Genomic DNA, 22,911 nt, shown 5'->3' with positions numbered 1-22,911 from the left:
GCTTCCCCTTGTCTCGTTAGGTCTGATTTGTCCCAGCTGTGTTCCCACCTGTTCCACATCCCCTCATTATCTCTGTGTGTACTTAAGTGCTCTGTCCTCCTTTGTTCAGTGTCAGGTCGTCTTTTGTCCTTTGTACCACCATGTTCCATGTTCCATGTTCCATGTTCCATGTTCCATGTACCACGTACCACGTACCACGTATACATGTCAAGTTTCATGTTTTGGGTTTTTTATGTTTATCTTTAGTTTCCCCAGTTTAGGTTACCTCTACCTTTCGTTTTGCAATGTCTTACCAGCCTTAATAAACGGCTCGCTTTATGTTAAGTTTGAGTTTTGTTTTAGAGTGTCTGCGCTTGGGTTCACCTCCTTTATCCACACAGTCAGCTTTGCAGCCTGACTGTGACAGGCAGGTCTCAAAGTTGTGGCTGAATGGCATATTTAAATGTACTTTAAAGTCAAATAGAGAAGCTAACAGGATAGGGCAAAAACTCCAATCCAAATTTACATTTGTAGTCATGAAAGCACAAACTGGTCACAGGATGCTGGGATGTAGTGCTGGGCGATATGGAAAAAATATTTATCACGATATGAATTCTTTTATATCACGATAACAATATATATCACGACCTGACCTGTGGTCATCTGGAAAGTATGCAGTCTGTAAACAGCGAGTGGAGAGGGTGCAGTCTTTGTTTTGAGTTACCGTAAAGCATGTCGCAAATCCGGGTGCACGTAAAGCAGCACTATGTTGCAAAAACACAAGACAGAGTTTCTTTGCGAAAAATATCATTTTTTTAATACTTTATTTTCTCTTGCATAAAGTTAAGAGTATGTATAGTGAGAAGACAACACTAATATATTTGCCACAGGCTATTTAACCCTTTAAGACCTACCATAGAACCAAGTCCGCCAGAGCTTATCTTTACATTTTACATGCTGTAGTGCCATTTGTGGGAGCATTTCATCAATACAACCGTTATAGCCCAAATTTTAATAATATGTATGCATTAAGTCCATAGTAACTACATAAATTGCAAAAAAGTGCAATAAACTACAAAAAATTGAAAATCAGTTTTGTTTTGTTTTTTACATATATTTCTAGTAAGAGAAATTTAAGAGGCTTATCCCTCAAAACTTTAAATACAAAAAGGTTTGAAAAAAATAGTTTCCAACCACGAGAAATTTATTTTGAGTGTCTTCATAGTTTTATTTTTGAGATACACTAATTTTTATATACTACAGGAAAAATGGAAATAAATAAATGCAAATTTGCAAAAACACAGCATGTGCATCAAAATAAACTATTTCCAACAGTGTAATTTGACTTCTAAGCATCCCAGAAACGATACAGAAAAGCATAAAGTCAAACATGACTTTTAAAAACACCAACATAGGCTTTGAAGCTAAAAAACTACATTTTCCGCCAAAATGACGTCACTTCTGGTTTTGGACAGGTAATGGCGGACATGCGATAGTTTGCGCTGAGTTATATTCCAACGAAGGAAGTGTTATGAACAGCTAATCAGATCGGCAAAGCGTGTTTCTGGAATATTATGTTTTTGTTGCTGGAAGTGCTTTTTATGCAATTTTTGCAAAGCTATATGTGGAAGGAAACCGTGACCTAGGGCAAGCTAATGGAATAAGATGTAAGTACAACTCCTCCGGTTTCATATGCAAAAAAAATTATTGCGCTACCTTACGTGGTTCCAGTTCTACAGGGATTTAAAAATAGTTAGGCAAAGATAACAGTGTGTGTGATTACATCATCGTCAATCAAAACTCATTTGAGTGCAGACCAGATTCGACCACACCTGGATACAAATGACTTTGTATCCAGGCTCAGGCTCATAAAACTAAGCTCAAAACTTTAAACTAAGTTTCTGCAGCTGAAAAAGAAAGAAATGAAAAATGGCTTTGAAATCTATTACCCAAGATTAAAGTGCCGACAGGAGTGTTTTGGAAATAATAGTGAGAGCATGTTTTCCAAGTTCAGAAATGATCAGCAAATGCAGATGTAAAAGAAAAATGTAGGTATGTGTATTCTTTTTACAACACACATGCTGTACAGGAGGCCTCTGCAGAAAGCGAAAACAACATGTCGTCCAGAAAACCTCCAAAAGCGCCCCCTGCCTGCTGAAAACTGATGAAAAACAATGGTCACCTCCAAAAAACACAGTACAAGGAGGAAGAGCTTTTTACAGCTGATGCAGGCAGGCAGTTTAGAAAAGTCACTGTGGTTCTAAACAGATCATATCAAGATTTCAAAATTGTTGTTCAAACTGTGACTAAAGCAAAACTAACGAGTCTCTTTTTAAAAGCTTCTGCTCCTCGTGCAAATATAAAGCATGTTGATGTGCTGATCACTGAGATCTGACAGAAGCTGGAGGGTTGGTCAAACTACATCAGAAGATTGGACTTTTTCATAGTTCACCATCTTTACACACCTGTAAAATACGAAATCATAAACCTGTGCTTCTTCAGAGCTTCATGTTAGGTTTATCAACCCTTCTTGCTTAGATGTGAATATTCTCACCAGCTCTTGTCCAGATGTTGACGACCACAACAGCTGCTATAAGTGCTGCCAAACCCAGAGGCACAATGATGAGCCTGTACCAGCATGAGCCTGGAGACAGAGCATGAAAAGCATGAAAAAAATATTTTAAATGTCATATTCTCATTGTTTTTGTTTTTTAATGTAGATGAATACAGAGGAAAAAAATATGTCATCTGAAATTAAAACATTTCATTCTAAAATACAGAAATATAGAAAATATGCTTAATATTGTTGTTTACCTGGTAATTTTGTTGAATCATCCATGATTTCCAGCTCTTTTGTTGTGTTTCCAGTTGTAGTTTCTGATTTTATTGTTGTTGCAGTATTTGATTTCTCACCTGAATAAAATTCAGTGGACTTTTCATTAGGAAACTAAGTTCAGTCAATTAAAGCTTCAAATCAATAAAATGAGCAGATATTTTAGGTAATTAGTCAAATTAATGTGAAGTTATTTTGAAAGGTTCTTCAGAATCTCTCCTGGTTTCTTACCTGATGACTGAGTGCTGAAGGTAAAAAGCTGCTCTTTGTTATCTTCTGTTGTTACGCTACAGTTAAAGTCATAAGTCGATATGTGAGTGTATGTAAGGTTCAGAAAAGTCACAGTAGCAGAGCAGGGAGACTCCGATGTTTTTAAATGTGAGTAATCTCTGTCCAGAGCTTCACTGTTATGGATCCACTTCACTTTGTATTTGCACCTTTCATATATCGACACAGAGCAGCTTAAAGTCACCGCATCAGCGTTCTTCTGTTCAGTCACTGGTGAAGATGAAACGCAAGTGAAAGACCAAATAAGAATAATTTCCTTTTTTTAAAATGTAACTTGTCAGCATGTTGTTCTAACAGGATGGTTTGAGCTAAAAAATATGGTGTCTCAAATACTCACTGTGAACAACAGACAGATGAACCACAGCATCTGGACCTTGCTGTCTCCCTGGATTACCTCTAAACTGTCTGCAGGTGTAACGACCAACATCCTCAACTGTGACCTTCTTTATAACCAGTGAGCATTCTGCTGTAACACTCAGTCTGTCTGATTTGGCTTTTTCTTTGATCTGTCCATGATTAACCAGCTCTACTGCTGCTCTGCCTCTCGAATCAGTGAAGATCCAGACAGTAGTGTCACAGTTGTGATGATTGTTGATCACGTTTTCACAAGGCAAAGTGACTTTATCGCCATCTCTGACAGTGAAGGTGAGCAAAAGAGCTCTACTATGTGCTCCTGAGAACATGACAGAGAATCAAAAATGTTAACACTGCATTTTTGAAGCGTGTATCAAACTCAGTTTTCATTGTTCACAGAAACACCACAGCTGTCTGTGCTAAGTAAAATGATATTACTCAAAATTAGAAAGAAGAGTTAGTTTTCAAATCCTTGGTTGATGTACAGTGTACAAATCATCCTTACCTCCAAACTGAAGCATGAGTATAAAGAACAGAAACATTTTTATCCATCTAAATGTAACCATTATGTCTCTCAGTCTCTCTTTTCTTCTCAGGCTTCTAAAGCATAAATGTGTCTTCTTCCTGTACTTATCGGTCTATGACTTCCTCATTATGACTTTCAGCTTTCTTTCTCACATTGCTGCTGTTATTCTTATGCAACCAGACTTACACAGCTTTCATGTTCCTCATTTATTAACAGCCAGAGTTGTCGTTAAAGCGACACCTAAAATTCATCTCTCAAATAGTTAAGTATGGTTTGGTTGTCCTGTCCACTTTGCTTTATTTACTTCTGCAATATGAGAAACTGAATCATAATACTCAGAGTTTACTCACAACAGGTGATCCAGGCGATTGATATATGTATTTATGTATATATGTATTTTTCGTCTGCTTATTTTGTTGTTTTTTGTTTTTTGCCCTTTATCCCCGTCCCTCCCCTTTCTTTTCCCCAGTCAAGTCTGTCCCGTATTTAACAAGTGAAAATAAAATAAAATAAACAATAAAAGGTGAATCAAATAGACCATTACGGCAAGGCTGGGATGGTCCATTTGGTAAAGTAAATCCGTTGGGCATCTTTCTTCGCCTTTAGACAATAATTCCGATGGCAAAAGAGCCAAACGGGACAGGTGCCCCAAAAAAAAAAAGTTTACTCACACCACCAAACCAAAAGGGCTCGTAACAGATGCCACATATACAATGAGATGTATGAAGCGGCACGCACTTTGAAACGCATGTTTTTTCTTTTGCTTGTGTGGTATAATACCAGTTTTCCTGCTGCGTCGAGTAGAGGGAGTTGCAGGAAATGCATCTTGAGTGGGTGAAACCCCTCTCTCCCGTTTGTCCAATCGAAAAGTTAACACAGACAGACAAATTTGCAGGACCATAAATCCCAAAGAGATGATTTTCACAAGGCACAGGGATTTAGAGGCGTGTTAATCACAGGATTTATAGCCCAATGTAAAAATGCAGTTTGTTGTTTTCCATTGTGAGTTTATATTGTTTTATGTGTCTGTTGTTGAACACTGAATAATTAACTAATTCAACTTTGAAACACACACTCAAACAGTTCTGAGATACAGATGTTTAAATGACTGCAAGCAGAAACAGCTGATGTAACATGTGACTTTTATCATGTCTGAGGATGTTAGATCATTTCTTCCACTGCTTCACATTTTGTTATAATGGATATACAGCACCCCCTTCTGGATTAAAGGGGTTGCTACAGTAATAAATTCTGAACTTTGTCAAACGAGAGACAATTTATGGATAAAACATAGTGAAACATTCTGTGTTAGAAATGTAAATGAGCAGTATAATGTCCTGTTTGTTAAACATGGAGAACTTAAGCCTAACAGAAACATTTTTACACAATCTGCTACAAATAACAGGTTGAAAAGGGTGTGAGCTAAACCATAACCAGTGTAACATAAGAAAGCTTGTATGAGCTGTAGCTGTTTCGTCAACACGTGTCTCTCACTGGTTTGTTGACGGCAGCATAGAGGCCGCTGGGATCACTGGAAGGTGCAGCAGAAGCAATGTGACTTTTCATGGTGATGTAGGTCACTGTGTCATCATCTTCATCATCATCTTGACCCACAAGCTGAAAATTAATACACAAAAAACAAAATAATTAAGACCATAATAATGTAGGGTAAGGCAGATATGATAATAGTATCATAATCTTAATATTTATTCTTAACACTCAGATATCAACATTTACCTTGCTCTTTCATGGGATTTTTTATTGTTATTAACTGACATCACCTGAATAACCAATAGGACAGCTTACCTGAGCTTTACTGGTGGTGTTGTTGGTGTAGCTGATGGAGGAATAGGGAACAGCGTATTCAGATTCAGCCTGCACAGATACAACAACATAGAGATTGCTCAGTAATGCTTAGATTCAACATATAGGAGAACAAATACAAGTGGTGAGTAAGTATTTGAGCTCACAGAGTCCTGAATGGTTCCTGGAGCAGACAGAGTCACTGCAGGGTTTAAATTGAGTTCCTGAAACAAAAAAAAAAACAGGCAAAGAAGCCTCATAAACACAGCAGGCTATAATCACATCAGTGAGAAAGACTCATTACTCGTATATAACATGAAAGTGTTATAACTCACAGCATTTTCATTCATCTGGGATTTGTGTCCTAAAAAAGAGAAAAATCAATTCAAGCTTTTAGAATGAAAGTCCATCCTGGTTTCTGCAGTCTCCCTGATGATGACAGCTCAGTCTTGTGAAAGCTCTCACCTTTAACTCTCTTCCATAAGATGCCTATGAAAGCACTCATTATGAGTACTGTTAACCCCAGCGCTACAACAATAAACTTCCACACACCTGAAGAAAAAGAAAAACATTAAACACATTATGTCTGCAGGTTGTTGTCTTTTTAAAATCCTGATGTATAAAAATCAAATGTGTTTTATTTTGGTTTTTAGGTTGTATAAAAGTACTCGGTTAAGATCATTGTGTTTGCTTAAAATGACCAACAAAGAAATATTGTCCTGGTTATAATGTTATTTCACTGAGAGAATTTTTTTTTTTTAAAAAGAAGCTTGTTTATAAAAGGGAACAGAAAATGAACAGCAGCCTCATTAAGCTGACTTCCCGTTTTCCTTCTTTCCATTAATACATCTCCACAGGATGTTTTCTTTTACAGCTTATTTTTGGGAACTTGCTGAAGTGAAGTAAGTGTATCATGTATAAGAATCCAACACTGACTGTTGATAGGAGCAGGCTTCTGAAGTCCGTTAAATGGTGCTTCTTTTATAGTGCTTTTCTACTTTACCTGACTTCAACGCGCTTTATATAACTCGCCTTATTCACCAAATCATACAAGCACTTTTTCTATGATCATATAAAAAAAAAAAATTGTTTGTTTGTTTATAACATGATGAAGTTATTGTAAGGACTGAAATGTTTACTTATCCCTTTCTAACCAGAGGATTGACTGAAGATAAACTCCTGCACGTTTCCACCATGTGTCACTTGGCACTTCAACATCTCAGAACTCTTGGATGTGTAAATATGATCAGATGTTGCAAAGATCACACTGGCTGAGCAGGTAGACTGTGACATCCTCAGGTCTTTGTTACCATAGAGCCACTTCACAGTGTATTTGCATTCTTTATATGTGGACACAGAGCACTTTAATGTCACTGTGTCGTCATCCTTATGTTCAGTTACTGTTAAAAAAAGAGAACAAGAATAACATTTACAGTAATCATCACTGTAATTATAGTTATTGTAATGTTTCAGTTTGATGTTCTAACAATCTGAAAACATTATGATGTAAATACTCACTGTTAACAACAGACAGCTCAGCTACAGAGTCTGAACCTTCTTGATGTCCTGATTTGTTGAACCTTCTGCACGTGTACTGACCAACATCCTCAGCTGTGAGCTTCTTTATAACCAGAGAACATTTTGCTGTAACACTCAGTCTGTCTGATTTAGTTTTGGCCTCTCGGTGAATCTTCCCATGTTCAAACAGCGTTACTATGGCTCTATTTGATTTACTGAAGAGCCAGGTAGTGCTGTTGCATTTATGTTGATCATCTGTCACATTTTCACATGACAAAGTGGCCTCACTTCCATCCCTGATAATAAACTCAGAGTGGTCAGCTGCTGCTGCTGAGAAGAAAAGAATAAAATCAATAATGTCAACAAACTAAGCTTTTGTAATCTCATTTATAAACATTTAAATATCCTTACCTGACAATTGAAGCATTAGTATCACTGATGAAAACATTTGAATCCACCTGAATTCAGCCATTCTCCGTCTTTCTCCTTCCTGTTTCTCACATTAATAATTACTCTCTGAAACAGTCCTTCTTGTAGAGCTGCTGTGTCCACTTCCTGTGATTTATGCTGATATTATGCTGATAGAGAGGGCCAGGTGAAGAGGACAACTATCTGCTGTTGATGTCCAAGCTGTAACAGATGAGATGTTTTCTTTCTTGCTCTAACACGTGTTGGTTCCTCATTGCATTTCTGAAATAGTTTTTCCTCTGAGAAGAAAAAGGGAAGTCTTTTGGTAGGAACGTGAGTACATCAGCAGCAGAATTTTTAGCACTTAAGGAAGACCAAAAAAAGAAACACAGATCGTTTCCACACTCAGTGTCCTTTAGATATTTTACAGCTGCAGAAGACCATCTGCATTCACTTTGGACTGTAGTATATAAAAGGATCATTTGTGTGGACTCTCAGGACTGTTGGATGAAATGTAACTTAAAAGGTATATAGACAAGCTAATTGGACAAACCTTCCACTGGAACAGCTGGTACAACATGTGGCTTTTATTATATTAGTTTCACTGCAGATTAAACATCTTCACTGCTACACCAGTTTCTTAAAATTTGGGCTATATGCTTTCAAATCATGGCTGGATAAAAGTTCTCAAACACTCTTTAATGTTTTTGATAATTTATATGCTTTTAAATATATAAAAATAGTTTTTAATCAAGACAGTCACCATAACAGAGCACTTAAAATTGTTTTTAGGAATTAAAAGCAGTACAAAACAGAAACAGGCTGCAGGTGGTGCTGTTGCTCTGCTTTCATCCACTCCACTCTCCCATTTCACCCCCACTAACTTACACCTGCCAGTGGCTGTGTCCAAATTCAGGGGTAGCATGCTTCGATGGCCGCATTTGCAGGCAATTACATCACAGCTGTCCAAAGTCGAAGAGTCCCCCAAATGCAGCGACAAATGGGTCCTCCTTTTCACCAGATTTGAAGGATGGGTCTGGTGCAATGTTCCCTCTAAGCTGCGCACGTGCGCAATTGCGCACTGCTGGCACGGTCTCTGCGCACAGAAAATCTGCGTTGCGCACAAAAAAAAATCTAACCTGAATTGAAATTAAAATTAAAACTTTAACAATTCTGTTTTGCAGTGTTAGTCAGTAAGTGACTGGCTGCTCCTGTATGGGATTAGAACGAACCTTATCCTATAGTCCAGCCAATAATGCGATTCACATTAGTATATACGCAGCCAATCAACGTTGTTGACAGGCTATGACAGCGTCCTTATGTGCCGACACCGGTGTTTTAGCTAGCAAAGCGGCATGGCTGATGTGCAGTGAAGCCACATTAATGACAACGTGTACAACCATTGGAGATGTGAGCAGGACAGACGGAACAATTGACGGAAAAAGTGTGGACGTTTTTTTAATTGTGTTGATAGGCCACGTAAAACCAGAGTTATGATAAAAATATATGCAATGTTTGGTTTTCTTCCTGAATACTATCGTTATTTATATTTACTGCGGGAAGAAACGGTAAAAACTGCGTTTTATAAGGAAAGCGCTCGAAAGCACTCTCCGCCTGTGAGCAAAAACAAAACCAAACCGCCACCCCTTTCCTATTGGTCGAAAAAAAGTACCGTGTCGACCAATCAAAAAATGATATGGCAACGTGGCATCTAGTTGTTAAGAAACGGGGGGAAGTTTTAGGAGTGACGGCGGTGTTCTGAGATGTGAGAGATTTGCGACGTTTAGAGCAAATCTTGTGTAGTTAGTGTGTAGTGTAGTCAATAGTTTTGTTGTGTGTGTCAGAACAATGAGGCGGCTGCGTAATGTTAGAGGTGTTACAGCAGTGATACATCTCCTGTTGTCAGGCCTGCAGGTATCAGGCTGTTGTTCTCCTTTATCTCATAGTGGACAGAAATTATTTTTTGGAGTGGCACAAATAATTTGTGTGGCATCAAATTTAATGCAGAACAGCTGAATGTTCTGTAAATAGTTTGAAATGTTTATTTAAAAACGCCTTGGCTGCATTAAAAAAAATAAATAGCTGCAAAAAACTTTGTTGTTTGCCAAACTGAGTTACTTTTTTGAAGTAGTAACTATATAATTAATTGCCCAACATTGGTCATTATATACTGTATTTGGCAGACAGAGAGTTACAGGACTCTCTCCCAGACCACAGGCTCATAATACAAGTCAGAGCTTTATGAAAAAAAAAAGAAAGAAAGAAAGTTGTGTTTTCAAAATTGGAGTTCAAGTTATTTTTACTTCCAATAGTGTTAACATACTACACAGGTCATGAACAGGATTTTTAAAATTTTCATTGTAAGTGGGCTAAAGCAGTTAATTAAAAGTAGTCTAACATAAATGTAAATGCTGTAATTTGATTATTTTAATAAACCATGTAACTTGGATGGATTAGATGCCGGCGCGACCACAGTGCACACATCTGATGTCGCTCACAGTGGTCCAAGGGATCGCTCAGGGAGTTTGTGTGTTCGCTCAGACACGTGAAAAATTAGAGGGAACATTGGTCTGGTGTATCCTTAATGGCCCACCATATCCCAGGATTCAATGCGGGTCATACAGGAGAGTTTTTCTCATAACAATCGTGGACGAAGCGGGAGTGAATGCGGAAGAGGAACACACTTTTAAATGTAAGTAAATAAAATTTTGGTGGTACAAAAGTTACATTTTTTTAGTGGTTGTGTTGTTAGGCTTTGGGCCTTCGCATATAATGGTTATTTTTTAATTATAATAATCTAAAAATTGCCCGTTAACAAGCTTGTATGGTGGGTCGGTTTTTCATGTATTGCCGCTTACACACAGTGAAGAGGAGAAAATGATCATCTCTTCACTGGGGTGAAGAATTCGGCTACTGGGGCATGGAGGTATAAGAATAAATCAATTTACACATCATATACATATGAGTATGGTTTTATTAGACCTCTCTGCTGAATCACACTTGTCATTAATGTCTGTCTCTCTTCCACAGCACGTCTTTCATCCTGTCTTCCTTCTCTCACCCCAACCGGTCGCAGCAGATGGCCGCCCCTCCCTGAGCCTGGTTCTGCTGGAGGTTTCTTCCTGTTAAAAGGGAGTTTTTCCTTCCCACTGTCGCCAAAGTGCTTGCTCATAGGGGGCCATATGATTGTTGGATTTTTCTCTGTGTGCATTATTGTAGGGTCTACCTTACAATATAAAGCACCTTGAGGCGACTGTTGTTGTTATTTGGCGCTATATAAAATTGAATTGAATTGAATTGAATTGTAAATCCTGAGGCTGCACAGCCTTTGTACAAGCACACACACTTCTTAGCAGTGCAAAGCTATGAGGACAAACAGCAGCATAGAAAAATCCAGGCAGCTAGCATGTGTCTGTCCAACCAATCAGAGAGCTCCTTAAAATCCACAGTGTGGCTAATTTGCATTGCAGCAGGATTTTAAAATGAAGTTGCTAATCCATCTGCTAAGCCAAATGTTAATCCCTGAGCTAATCCGTAAGCGAACAGGAAAGGGAAATGGATTTTGAAATGAGGAGTGGAATCGCCATTTTAAAAAACATTTTGAAAATCAGTTTAATCAATTGGAAATTGAAAATGGTTTTTGTAATGAGCTTTTTAAATGAGTTTATTAATGTGGAATTTAAAAATGAATTCACAAATGCAGAATTTATTCTACAATTCATTATTTAAGCAGGATTCTTTCAATGTGCGCGGCTCTTGTGGTCCTCCATACTTTACACCCATAACAGGCAGTGGCGGGAACATAACTGCTAGCGACCATTTCAAAAATCGTTAAAAAAAGTAAGTTACTTTGACCATTTTTAACGTAAGTTAAATAAAAAAAATTCCCACTAAAACTCAAATTAAATGATGCCACAGTAAATAGCCCACAAAATGAAGATTTCCTTTGAACAGTAGTGCCTTTTAACCGTATGTTAAAAACTGGATCATTTGTTTAGGTGTTTTGGTGCTCTAATGGAAACTTGTTCATGTCACATAACATTGACATCCACATCTTAATCACTGTGGAAAAAAGGCAAAACAAATTTATACCGTTATTGGAAAAAACTATGGAAAATAAAAACATTTCATGGCAGATGATTATTGCTTTTACTTACACTTATTAATTAATCTACTCATCTATTTACTGAGTTTATATTTTGGCCTTTATAATGGTTTGGATGTCCATACCAAACATTTAGAATCAGAAAAATAAAATAAATTGAAATCTTACAATACAAGTTTTTCCTGCTAATATTTTTTTCCAATTTATTTATTTTTGCCAGATAAACCTTGTTCCTTTCCTCCTTCCTTTATTAGGTACACTTCCTTTTTCTTGATGCTTCTTGCTTCTTTCTTGACACACATGCAACACAGCTGTGCCTGAACTGTTATGCTCATATGAAACAGACAGGCAGCATTTATGGTGACAATTCTAGAGTCTATTAGGGTCCTTCAACCAACAAAATTCCATGTGAAGTGTGTGAAATGGTAGCTGACATTGCTACTGTTTTCAAAATACAAATATAAAATATGACAAAAATGTGATTCATGAATGAATAAGTTGTCCTAATGTAGTTATCTTAAGTAAACATTGCTTATTTGCTTGAGGCAATGAATTTGCATATATATATATATATATATATATATATATATATATATATATATATATATATGTATATGTATATATTGAAATTCTGAGAACATATGATGTTTTACAGACTACAAAAAAAATTAAAAATAAACAAAATACAACAATAAATGTCATGAACCAGCTGTGTGCTGGTAGGAGAAGACCCAAATGCAGACTCACAGAGGCAAAGAGCAAACTAAAAAAACACAGCTTTATTTGCTGGCTGGGAGAAACAATACAAAACTACACTGGAAAAATAAACTAAGCACACAGAGAGGTGCACACAGGTAAACACACACCGTACAACACAACACAGAGCAAGGAAAACACAGGGGTTAAATAAACTGAGGGATAACGAGGGAATGAGACACAGGAGCAAGGCACAGCTGGGAGGAATCAAACATGAAAAGACCAAGGGAAAGCAAAACCACAAACACTGACATGAGACAAGGGATCGTCAAAGTAACAGGAAATATAACACAAAGACGCTGACTTGACACTGAACAAACTGAACATGGAGCAGAGAGACAGGAGTGACAAAAGACACGACTCACTGGGGAGGCAGAAGGAAGATGGAGACAAAGGTAACTAGACATGGGACACAGGGAAGGCAAACTAACAGGAAACCTAAATCCAAGGATCTAAGAATATAACACATACAGGAAACAATGAAGAGAACCAAAACCCATGAAATACAATAAACAAAGAACATAACTAAAACCAACAAAAACACAGGGTCAGAGACCCAGTACTGTGACAATAAAACTCATGTGCTGGAGCCTTTATTGGCTGCTTGGGATTTTACATAATGTAAAAACACTTTTTAATATCATAAAATCGTCAGGCCTAATCTGCAGATATACAAACACATAAAGCAATAAACAATCTATGAAAAAATATAGTGCAACATTCTGTGTTAGAAATTAATAATTAAAATACAGATTACATTATCACTGTAGTTAAATCCTGGGAACTTTAGCCAAACAGAAACCCTCTTTCATTACACAAGAATGGAAAGAAAGAAAGAAGTTATCAAATAAAAAGAGATTCTGTGTGTTTTTTCTGTGTTTTAGTTTTTTGGTTTGTTGATGCTAGCATAGAGGTTGATGGGAGCGGGTCCAGGAGAAGAGACTGGACATATAATGTAGGTCACAGCTTCACCTTCTTCATCGTCTTTATGGGGAACCTGAAAAAGAATACACAGCTTTTTTCTTTTTTTCCTTTTGTTTGCTAACCTGGCCTGTCTGGGAGCTTTAACAAACGTTTTTGTTACAAACACATTTACTTTACCAAGATGAATTCTACTCTCTACGGCTCCTCTTGTGAGCCAATTTCTTTTTATTTTAATATTTTTTGTTTTGACATATGAACAGATGAGGACAAAATTACGAGCCTCTCAATGAAATTTAACATTTTTGTCAAAATTCCCCAAGGGGTTTTTCTTTTTTTTAACAGCAAGAGGTCTTCAGCATTGCATTTTTAAGCATATTATTTTTCTTTTGCATAAATAAATCAAACATAAATAATTTCTACTTACACACCATGACATAACTATTTCAGAAAAACACAAAAATGTCCATGTTCAATATTTTCACTTCACTGAAAAGTTTTGAGCCAGAGGCCGACCGTCTAGGAATGGGTCAGAGACCAGAAGCAACTCACCCCCCCCAACACGTTTGTAAATGATCACAGCAGACCCCACTACATGAACATGCTTTGCATCATCTTTATTCACTGGTTGCTGTACAAACCCTTAGCTGCAGCTTCTTTGCGCACAGCCTGACGCTCCAACAACCATGAGAGGAGTTAGCCCACACTTTAAGCTGACGAGGCGTGATGCCGCTCAAGTGCTCAAGTGTGTCCGCCTCCCCTGCAGTGGCACCACAGACCACGCCCTGCCACAAGGTCCTTACTCCTTACTATATATGTATGCTTGGCCAGGGTTCCTCTGCTTAAGGAGTGAGAACGTTTTGCACCAGAGGATGCACCAGAGGATACCCCAGCAGACAGGTCAATAACCACGCTAGATCTTCCAGCCATGTGCCCTAAAACCACTAAGTACCTCAATCAACGGGTAAGCAGTAACTACCGACAGGGGTCAGTAGGAGGAGCAACCCTGCAACCTTAACGATCAAATTACCTGAAGACCTGGACAGCTGTAGGTGGTCTCAGTGTAGCTGAGGGAGGCGTAGAGAACAACATCTTGGACATCAGCCTGCACAGTGAAGACAACATAAAGACTGCTCAGTAATGTATAAAATGCAGATTCAACAAATACATGTGGTGAGTAACTGTTTGATCTCACAGATTCCTGATTGGTTCCTGGAGCAGATGAAGTTACTGCAGAGTTTAAATTCTGTTCCTGAAACAAACAGGCAAATATGTATATGTATATATATATGTATATATATGTATATATATATATATACATATGTATATATATATATATATATATATATATATGTATGTATATATATATATATATATATATATATATATATATATGTATGTATATATATATATATATATATGGATATTCATTGATCCTTATGTGAGCTTTTATCAGGTTTGCCATGAATCAGTGTTTTTATCCTGATGAGTGCTGCCTGTTCATGAGCTCTACTGTGAGCTCTAAAATTTCTGTATAATCCAACATGTTTGTGTTATTGGGAAAGGTTGTTTTATTGCAGACATTCTAGCTTAATTTTCTATTTATTAGCTGTCTTGTCCTAATGTGTCATGCTGTTTTGTTGTTCTCGTGGCACAAGTGAAGGAAAAAATCTAAAATTATCTCTTTCATTCTGATTAATAAACTCACCATGTTTTCATCCATCTGTGCTTTTTTCCCTAAACAATAGAAAATAAGAAGTCGACTTTAACTTCCACAAACAGAATCCAGGTTTATCAACCTTTATGTTTATATGTGAATAAATCCCACCAGCTCTTATCCAGATGCTGACGACAACAACAGCTGCTATAAGTGCTACTAAACCCAGGGCCACAATGGCGAGCCTGTACCAGGACCAGTCTGGGAAGAGAGTGAAAACATGAAAAGTGTATTTTAAATGTATGTTTAAGTACATGATCTGAAATATCAGTGCATGCCTTTTAAAAACACATTGTTTTTTAATATTTACTGAAGTCTGTAGAAAGAGAGAGAGATATTGTTGCCATTACCTGGTAATTTTCTCAAACTATTCATGATTTCCAGCTGTTTTGTTGTCAGACCTCCTTTAATGCCAGATTCAGTCATCATTTCCAATTTAATTGTTGCTGCTGCATTTATTTCTTCACCAAAAACAAAAGAATAAAATTCAGAAGACCTTTCATTCGGTATGTTCTATAACAGTTGAATGATTTGTTTATGCATCTTCATCTGAACAAAAAAACAAAACTTTGGCAACTACTCATATACAAAGCAAACTGTGAGAGTTTGCTTTGTATATGTAATATTGTTAATTAAAACCCATAAATGAAGTCATTACTAACACCAATCTGAATGACTTTTGATTAAACTTTGCTCATTCACTAACAACAACTAACATTTTCACCTAAAATTCAGAAAGAAAAAGGCTTTGCTGAAAAAATGATACAGAATATTGTTGACATTACCTGGTAAGTTTGTTGAACCATCCATGATTTCCAGCTCTTTTATTGTAGTCATTGTGTCTAATTTGACTGTTGTTGCTGTATTTGTTTCTTCACCTGAACAAAAAAACAAAATTCAGTGGCCCTTTCATTAGAAAACTTTCTGTATATTCAGTAGATTAAATCTTCAGATTAATAAAATAATTTAATACTTTAGGTAGTCAAAATACTGTGAATTTATTTAATAAGCTCTTCAGAACCCCTCCTGGTTTCTTACCTGATGAATGATGGCTGAAGGTAAAAAGCTGCTCTTTGTTATTTTCTGTTCTTTTTAAGCTACACTTAAAGTCAGAACTTGATATGTGACCATATGTAAGATTCAGAAAAGTCACAGTTGCAGAGCAGGAAGACTGTGATGTTTTTAAATTTGAGTAATCTCTATCCAGAGCTCTTCTGTTATGAATCCACTTCACTTTGTGTCTACACCGATCAAATGTCGACACAGAGCAGCTTAAAGTTACTTTATCAGCGTTCTTCTTTTCAGTCACTGGTTAAGATGAATTGCAAGAGAAAAACAAAGCAAGAATACATATTTATTTCTTAAATATAATGAAAATATGCTGTTCCAATGACACCACTTGAACTAAAATATATTGTGGTGTAAATACTTACTGACGACAACAGACAGATGAACCACAGCATCTGGACCTTGCTGTGTCCCTGGATTTCCTATAAACTGTCTGCAGGTGTAACGACCAACATCCTCAGCTGTGACCTTCTTTATAACCAGTGAGCATTCTGCTGTAACACTCAGTCTGTCTGATTTGGCTGTTTCTTTGAGCTGTCCATGATTAACCAGCTCTACTGCTGCTGTGCTTCTTGAATCAGTGAAGAGCCAGGTGGTAGTGTGACAGTTGTGATGATTGTTGATCCGATTTTGACAAGGCAAATTGACTTTATCTCCATCTCTGACAGTGAAGGTGAGCGAAAGATCTCCACTTAGTGCTCCTGAGAACATGAAAGAGAAACAAAAATATTACCATTACTTGTGCAAACGCAGATAATTTACATTCTTGTGCACAAAATAAATGTGTGCACCAAACTCAGTTTTGCTCTAACAAAAGCACAGCTGTCTACATAAAGATTTCAGAATAAAGTAAATCTGAAAAGAAGTTGGAAAAAAATCTCTTACATGTTAAATGTATCCTTACCTTTAAACAGAAGCACAAAACCCCCCAAACATTTTAATACTTGTAGGTACATGTAGATCTTCCTTTCCTACAGTTGCATTATGAATAATGCAGTGTGAGTAGCCAAAAATATATTATATCGAATGGTAAATGGGCTAGTTCTTATATAGCATTTTTCTACTCTACCTGAGTCCTCAAAGCACTTTATATGCTTTTTGTGGTTTAACACATGAAATAGAAATTTTTTTTAGCTAAACAATTCTCATATTTCGCATAAATCGCATCATTTTGTGCAGTTACTGTTGATTTAAAAAGTAAAGAAATATAAATAATGACCCTGGACTAAAATAAAGTCTTTACTCTAATATGCAGTGTCTTAGTTTATTTTCAGATCTGAAAATGTATTTTAAAAATTTGTTGTTGATATTAAGTAAAAACTAGGTTTTAGAGTATTTGTAAAGGTTACCTTACCTGAATAAAGAAGCAACAAAAACAGAGAAATGTTGAATAATTTGTGTTCAATCATCGCCTTTTGTTCTGGTTTTCCTTCTCATCTTGTCACAACTGCAACTTGCCAACTCTGTTGTACTTGTCAAAGACACATGTCTATCTTCTTTACTTCCTGTCTCCTCCTCATTCACGCTGTGGTTATTTTTAATGTTGGTAGGTCATATGAATTCCCTTAGTTTTTACAAACGTGTAGATATGAAAAAAAAGAACATCCATCCTTCTTTAACCAAACTGAGACAGCAGTCTTACATACTTTAATGGAGGTAAATTAGAGTAAATCTACAGGATATTAAAAATGTGCTGTAGAGTTTTATCTCCACTGAAGCCACAGCACACTTCCTGTCCACTGCCATATATAGAAATATGTACTTGTACCAGCAATGACATTACATTGTGCAGTGTGACATCGCCAGTTAATTAGGCATTGCCTTTTTCAGCTAAGAAACATCTCCAAACTGCAAACTTTGCTGTCTAAATCTGAGTTAGAAATGGTTATTCATGCTTTTATTTCATCTCGCTTAGATTATTGTAACAGTCTTTTTCTTTGTTTGAGCAAAAGGAATCTTGACTGTCTCCAGTTAGTCCAGAATGCTGCTGCAAGGCTTTTAACTAAGACACGAAAAAGAGAGCACATTACACCAGTGTTACGTTCATTACACTGGCTTCATGTACATTTTAGAATCCATTTTAAAATCTTGGTACTGACTTTTAAAGCTTTGAATTGTGATGCCCCTGCCTACGTTTCTGATCTTTTAGAACCCCACGCTCCCTCTCGCAGCCTGAGATCATCTAATCGAAGGCTGTTGGTAGTCCCACGAACTCGTTTTAAGACCAGAGGAGATAGATCTTTTCGAGCGGTGGCCCCCAGGTTGTGGAATGCTCTCCCTCCATCATTACGTTGCCTTGATTGTATTTATTCTTTTAAAAAGCAGCTTAGACTCATTTATTTAGATTGGCTTTTAATTAGATTTGTGCTGTATGTTTGATTATTAATGTATTTTATGTATTTCTGTTTTTATGTTACTGTGAAGCACTTTGTGGTTTTTATCCTGTGAAAAGTGCTATATAAATATATTGATTTGATTTGATTTGATTTGTGTCTTGTGCAAACTCATATTGCTTGTTCAGTGTTTATTTATCAAGACTGTGCTCTCAATGATTTACCTTGTTTGCTGGTGCTGATGTAAAGACCAGTGGTAACTGTAGTACGTGTAAACCTGAGATTGTGTTGTAACAATGTAACATTGTACATAAAAGCTGTATTGGATCTGATTGCCTAATTTAGTAGTGTTCAGCATGGTGATGGCTTGGGGATAAAATCTGTTGCTTAGTCTGTTAGTTTCAGGTAGACATTCAAACAGTACATGACCAGGGTGAGCTGGGTCTTGAAGGATTTGGTTAATGTTCTTGAGACAATGGGAGCTGTGCAGTTTTTCAAGCGAGGGGAGAGGACAGCTGACTATCTGCTAGGTCAGCGGTCCCCAACCTTTTTTGCGCCACGGACCGGTTTATGTCCGACAATATTTTCACGGACTGGCCTTTAAGGTGTCGCGGATAAACACAACAAAATAAAACCAGTACTGGTACCAAAAAAAGAAGATTTATTCATAACACACGGGGAAAGACCCAGGGAAACCCAGTTAATGATAAAAATGATTAAAAAAAGAAAAATAAATAATGATAAAACTGATAAAAACCCTGAAAACCATAAATTTCACACTTAAGCCTCAACTCCCGCGGCCAAGTACCAAATGACTCAAGGACTGGTACCAGTCCGTGGCCCGGAGGTAGGGGACCGCTGTGCTAGGTAACCTTTATAACCCTATTGTGCTCTCTCTTCTGTGCCACTGTGCAAAACCATGCACAGAGAAAGTAGCACAGGATACTTAGAATAGAATATTAGAATAGAATAGAATAGAATAGAATAGAATAGAATAGAATAGAATAGAATGCCTTTATTGTCACTATACAGTTGTACAATGAGATACAGAGCATCTCCTACTCAGTGCAAACATGCTGGGTGGGGGGGTGGGGGGGTGCAGTTCTGCAGCGCTATATACATATGGACGGTATTAACAGAGGGAAAAAGATATATATATATATATATATGTATATATATATAATGTACAAATATACAAGCCGGTTTTAAAAAAAGTAATAATAATAATAAATAGTGTTGTGTATATACAGTTGGGTTATTGCACATAGAATTGGTATTGCACAGTGGTGGTCCATAGAGGAAGTGGGAAAAAAAAAAGTCGTGTGAGTTCAGGGTGGTTATGGCTTTGGGGAAGAAACTGTTTTTGAGTCAGTGGGTTTTTGTGCTGATGCACCTGTAGCGCTGAACATGTTGAAACCAGGGTTTGCTGCTCTGCTGAGGCAGCAGGAGGAATAAATGTCCATCAGGGAGGGAGAGGGCAGCCGATGATCTTTTGTGCTGTCTTGACCACACTCTGAAGCCTCACTCTATCCGCCTTGGTGCAGCTGCCGTACCATACCGTGATGCAGTAGGTTAGCAGGCTCTCAATGGACGAGCGGTAGAAGGTCAGCAGCAGGTTGGAGTTCAGCTTGTACTTCCTGAGGACTCTCAGGAAGTGCAGCCGCTGTTGGGCCTTCTTGACGACCGCTGAGATGTTGTCTGTCCAGGAGATGTCAGCAGAGATGAGGACACCAAGGAACCGGAAGGTGTGGACCCTCTCCACACACTCCCCGTTGATGTAAAGGGGGGCTAAGTCAGTGCTGTGTCTCCTGAAGTCAACAATGAGCTCTTTGGTTTTCTTAGTGTTCAGTGCCAGGTTGTTTTCTGAACACCAGGCTGCCAGCTTCAGGACTTCCTCTCTGTACTCTCCCTCGTCTCCCTTTGAGATGAGTCCGACTACTGTGGTGTCATCAGCAAACTTGATGATGAGAGTGTTGTTGTGGGTTGAACTGCAGTCGTGGGTGTAGAGAGAATACAGGAGGGGGCTCAGCACACAGCCCTGTGGGGAGCCGGTGCTCAGTGTGCGAGTGGAGGAGAGATGAGGCCCGAGTCTCACAGTCTGGGGCCGGTTTGTGAGAAAGTCTTTTATCCAGGCACATGTGAGAGGAGGGAGGCCAAAAGTGACCAGTTTGGTGATGAGGATGTCCGGGATGATTGTATTAAAGGCTGAGCTGTAGTCCACGAAGAGCATTTGGACGTAGCTCTGCCGCTGCTGTAGGTGACTCAGCACAGTGTGGAGGGCTGTGGCGATGGCGTCTTCTGTGGATCTGTTTGCGCGGTATGCAAACTGGTGGGGGTCGAATTCTGGGGGGAGGTAATCCTTGATGTGCTGAAAGACTAGTCTCTCAAAGCATTTCATGATTACCGGTGTGAGGGCCACAGGGCGGTAATCATTCAGGCTGGAGATGGGAGACTTCTTTGGCACTGGGATGATTGTGGCTGATTTTAGACAGGATGGGATGGCTGCCTGATCCAGTGAGAGGTTGAAGAGTCTGGTGAAGATGAGGGTGAGCTGGTGTGCGCATGCTCTTAGTACCTTGCCAGGTACTCCATCTGGACCGGCCGCCTTCCTGGGGTCCACTGCTAGGAGGACACGTCTGACATCGTGCTCCGTTACAGTGAGTGGAGTGGTGCAGGAACCAGGTGAGGGTGAGGATGAGGATGGGAGCAGGGCTGAGGCAGATGAGTGTTGCTGTTGTGGTGTTTCAAAGCGGGCGAAGAAGCTGTTTATTTCCTCTGCCAGCTGCACACTTAGGTTTTCTGTTTTCGCAGTGCTGCCTCTGTGGTTGATGATGTCTTGCATTCCCTGCCACACCTCCCGTGTGTTGTTGCTGGACAGGTGGGACTCGATGTTTCTTTTGTGGTCTGACTTGGCTTTTTTAATCCCCCTTTTCAGGTCAGCTCGAGCAGCCCTGTACAGAGCTCTGTCACCTGACCTGAAGGCGGCATTGCAGGCTTTGAGGAGTGAGTGGACCTCGCTGGTCATGCAGGGTTTTTGGTTTGGGAAAACCCGAATGCTTTTGTCCACAGTCACATTTGCAGTACAGAACTTGATGTAGTCCAGTACTGATCCTGTGAAAGTTTCTAGGTCCTGGTGTTCAAATATGTCCCAGTCTGTCTCTGTGAAGCAGTCCTGTAGTTTGGAGAGAGCATTTTCAGGCCAGGTTGTAACAGTCTTTGTGGTGGGCCTGGCACTGCGCCTGAGGGGGGTGTAGGCTGGGGAGAGCAGGAGGGAGAGCTGGTCGGACTGACCGAGGTGGGGGAGGGGTATGGCTCTATATGCATGCTTGATGTTGGCTTTGCAGCGAAAAGAGGACACCAACAGTTTTTCAAAGATGTTATTCTTTCTGAGAACCCTCAGAAAGTAGTTTCTTTTTCTTTCTTTCTTTCTCTCTCTCTCTGTCAGGTGCACATGTGTGAGCGTCTGGTGCAGGTGGGGGACGGAGAACGAGTGTGAGCGTTTGAACTTTGCTTTTTTCACAGTGGTAATTCACTTTTTCGTCCTGTTGCAAAATTCTTTTTCACCTGTTTTTTGTTTGGTGTTCTTTTCGGCAGCGCTGAGCTCTTAGCTCGGTGCGATGGCCGGAAGAAATCATGCGACGGAGGGCTTTCGGAGCCTCTCCCGGCGGCATGGTATTAAAATACCAGTTGGTACCGATTTTTCTGTAGAGGAGTGTGGTCTGGCTGTAGGGGTGGTTGTTGGGTATGAAAGTATAAAGGCAGCTTCTAGGATGAATAATGCGGTTGTTATGTTTCTGAATTCTGTTGACAAAGTGAATAGCGTAGTTGAGAAGGGAGTTGTTTTGAGAAGTACGTATACCACGGTTTTCCTCTAATGAACCCAGCGAAGAAAATCATTGTCTAATTTGCCACCTTTCATCAGTGATGATAAAGTTGTCAAGTCATGGTCAGATTGTGTCAACTATGGTTATGCTCCCTTCTGGGTGTAAATCTGCGAAGTTACGGCATGTTGTTTCATTTCGCCGACGGGTGTATATGATTCCTAACAATGAGAATGAGGAGCTGAACATCGTGATGAAATTTAAGGTTGACGGGTTTGACTACACAATTTTTGCAACGACGGAAAACATGAGATGTTTTGGGTGCCATCAGGAAAGGCATTCGGTCCGTAATTGCCCTGAGAAGGTGCATAATGAGGCTGAAACTGTGCAGGTCTCTGACGAAGCAGGGGAGGGGACTTCGGTGGGTACTTTGGCAAGGGTCTCAGCAGGTGAGGGGGACAAAGGTGTTGCTGCGAGTGAC

At 38.7% G+C, this 22,911-nt stretch overlaps 3 protein-coding genes across 6 annotated transcripts; all 3 read right to left on the bottom strand.

Moving 5' to 3' along the window:
- Window positions 1–1,695: 1,695 nt before the first annotated feature.
- On the bottom strand, window positions 1,696–4,304 carry LOC102077310 (uncharacterized). 2 transcript variants are annotated; one of them, XM_019346016.2, is made up of 6 exons: window positions 3,960–4,303; window positions 3,438–3,773; window positions 3,044–3,310; window positions 2,794–2,892; window positions 2,534–2,623; window positions 1,696–2,444 (listed from the first exon to the last, which is right to left on the bottom strand). In XM_019346016.2, exons 1-6 carry the CDS (start codon window positions 4,018–4,020, stop codon window positions 2,437–2,439), a joined length of 861 nt encoding a protein of 286 aa, XP_019201561.1. In that variant the 5' UTR covers window positions 4,021–4,303; the 3' UTR covers window positions 1,696–2,436. The 2 variants fall into 2 exon arrangements, with proteins under 2 accessions (XP_019201561.1, XP_019201560.1); XM_019346015.2 differs by having other exon boundaries at window positions 1,696–2,623; window positions 3,960–4,304.
- An 801-nt stretch (window positions 4,305–5,105) lies between these two features.
- LOC106096805 (uncharacterized) lies at window positions 5,106–8,760 on the bottom strand. Of its 2 annotated transcripts, none has more exons than XM_019346005.2 (9): window positions 8,598–8,760; window positions 7,713–8,008; window positions 7,302–7,631; window positions 6,938–7,183; window positions 6,249–6,335; window positions 6,119–6,147; window positions 5,951–6,007; window positions 5,787–5,855; window positions 5,106–5,597 (listed from the first exon to the last, which is right to left on the bottom strand). In XM_019346005.2, exons 2-9 carry the CDS (start codon window positions 7,771–7,773, stop codon window positions 5,457–5,459), a joined length of 1,020 nt encoding a protein of 339 aa, XP_019201550.1. In that variant the 5' UTR covers window positions 7,774–8,008; window positions 8,598–8,760; the 3' UTR covers window positions 5,106–5,456. The 2 variants fall into 2 exon arrangements, with proteins under 2 accessions (XP_019201550.1, XP_025755066.1); XM_025899281.1 differs by having other exon boundaries at window positions 7,302–7,628.
- Window positions 8,761–12,465: 3,705 nt separating this feature from the next.
- Window positions 12,466–17,942, bottom strand: LOC100707140 (uncharacterized). Of its 2 annotated transcripts, XM_005463315.4 has the most exons (10): window positions 17,631–17,940; window positions 16,642–16,977; window positions 16,247–16,516; window positions 15,994–16,086; window positions 15,559–15,669; window positions 15,320–15,409; window positions 15,200–15,228; window positions 14,687–14,743; window positions 14,522–14,596; window positions 12,468–13,567 (listed from the first exon to the last, which is right to left on the bottom strand). In XM_005463315.4, exons 1-10 carry the CDS (start codon window positions 17,683–17,685, stop codon window positions 13,451–13,453), a joined length of 1,233 nt encoding a protein of 410 aa, XP_005463372.1. In that variant the 5' UTR covers window positions 17,686–17,940; the 3' UTR covers window positions 12,468–13,450. The 2 variants fall into 2 exon arrangements, with proteins under 2 accessions (XP_019201019.1, XP_005463372.1); XM_019345474.2 differs by having other exon boundaries at window positions 12,466–13,567; window positions 14,522–14,743; window positions 17,631–17,942.
- Window positions 17,943–22,911: the final 4,969 nt, after the last annotated feature.

Source organism: Oreochromis niloticus, linkage group LG15, assembly GCF_001858045.2.
Source record: "Oreochromis niloticus isolate F11D_XX linkage group LG15, O_niloticus_UMD_NMBU, whole genome shotgun sequence".
NCBI lineage: Eukaryota > Metazoa > Chordata > Actinopteri > Cichliformes > Cichlidae > Oreochromis > Oreochromis niloticus.
This window is presented reverse-complemented; position numbering and strand designations above follow the sequence as displayed.

Coding starts and splice junctions, on each gene's coding strand:
- LOC102077310 (XM_019346015.2), bottom strand. CDS start 4,020: ATGGTTACATTTAGATGGATAAAAATGTTTCTGTTCTTTATACTCATG. Junction 3,774..3,959: donor ACTCATGCTTCAGTTTGGAG/GTAAGGATGATT, acceptor TCATGTTCTCAG/GAGCACATAGTAGAGCTCTT. Junction 3,311..3,437: donor TCATCTGTCTGTTGTTCACA/GTGAGTATTTGA, acceptor CATCTTCACCAG/TGACTGAACAGAAGAACGCT.
- LOC106096805 (XM_019346005.2), bottom strand. CDS start 7,773: ATGGCTGAATTCAGGTGGATTCAAATGTTTTCATCAGTGATACTAATG. Junction 7,632..7,712: donor ACTAATGCTTCAATTGTCAG/GTAAGGATATTT, acceptor TTTTCTTCTCAG/CAGCAGCAGCTGACCACTCT. Junction 6,008..6,118: donor CCCAGATGAATGAAAATGCT/GTGAGTTATAAC, acceptor TTTTTGTTTCAG/GAACTCAATTTAAACCCTGC.
- LOC100707140 (XM_019345474.2), bottom strand. CDS start 17,685: ATGATTGAACACAAATTATTCAACATTTCTCTGTTTTTGTTGCTTCTT. Junction 16,978..17,630: donor TTTGTTGCTTCTTTATTCAG/GTAAGGTAACCT, acceptor TCATGTTCTCAG/GAGCACTAAGTGGAGATCTT. Junction 16,087..16,246: donor CTTCAGCCATCATTCATCAG/GTAAGAAACCAG, acceptor TTTTTTGTTCAG/GTGAAGAAACAAATACAGCA.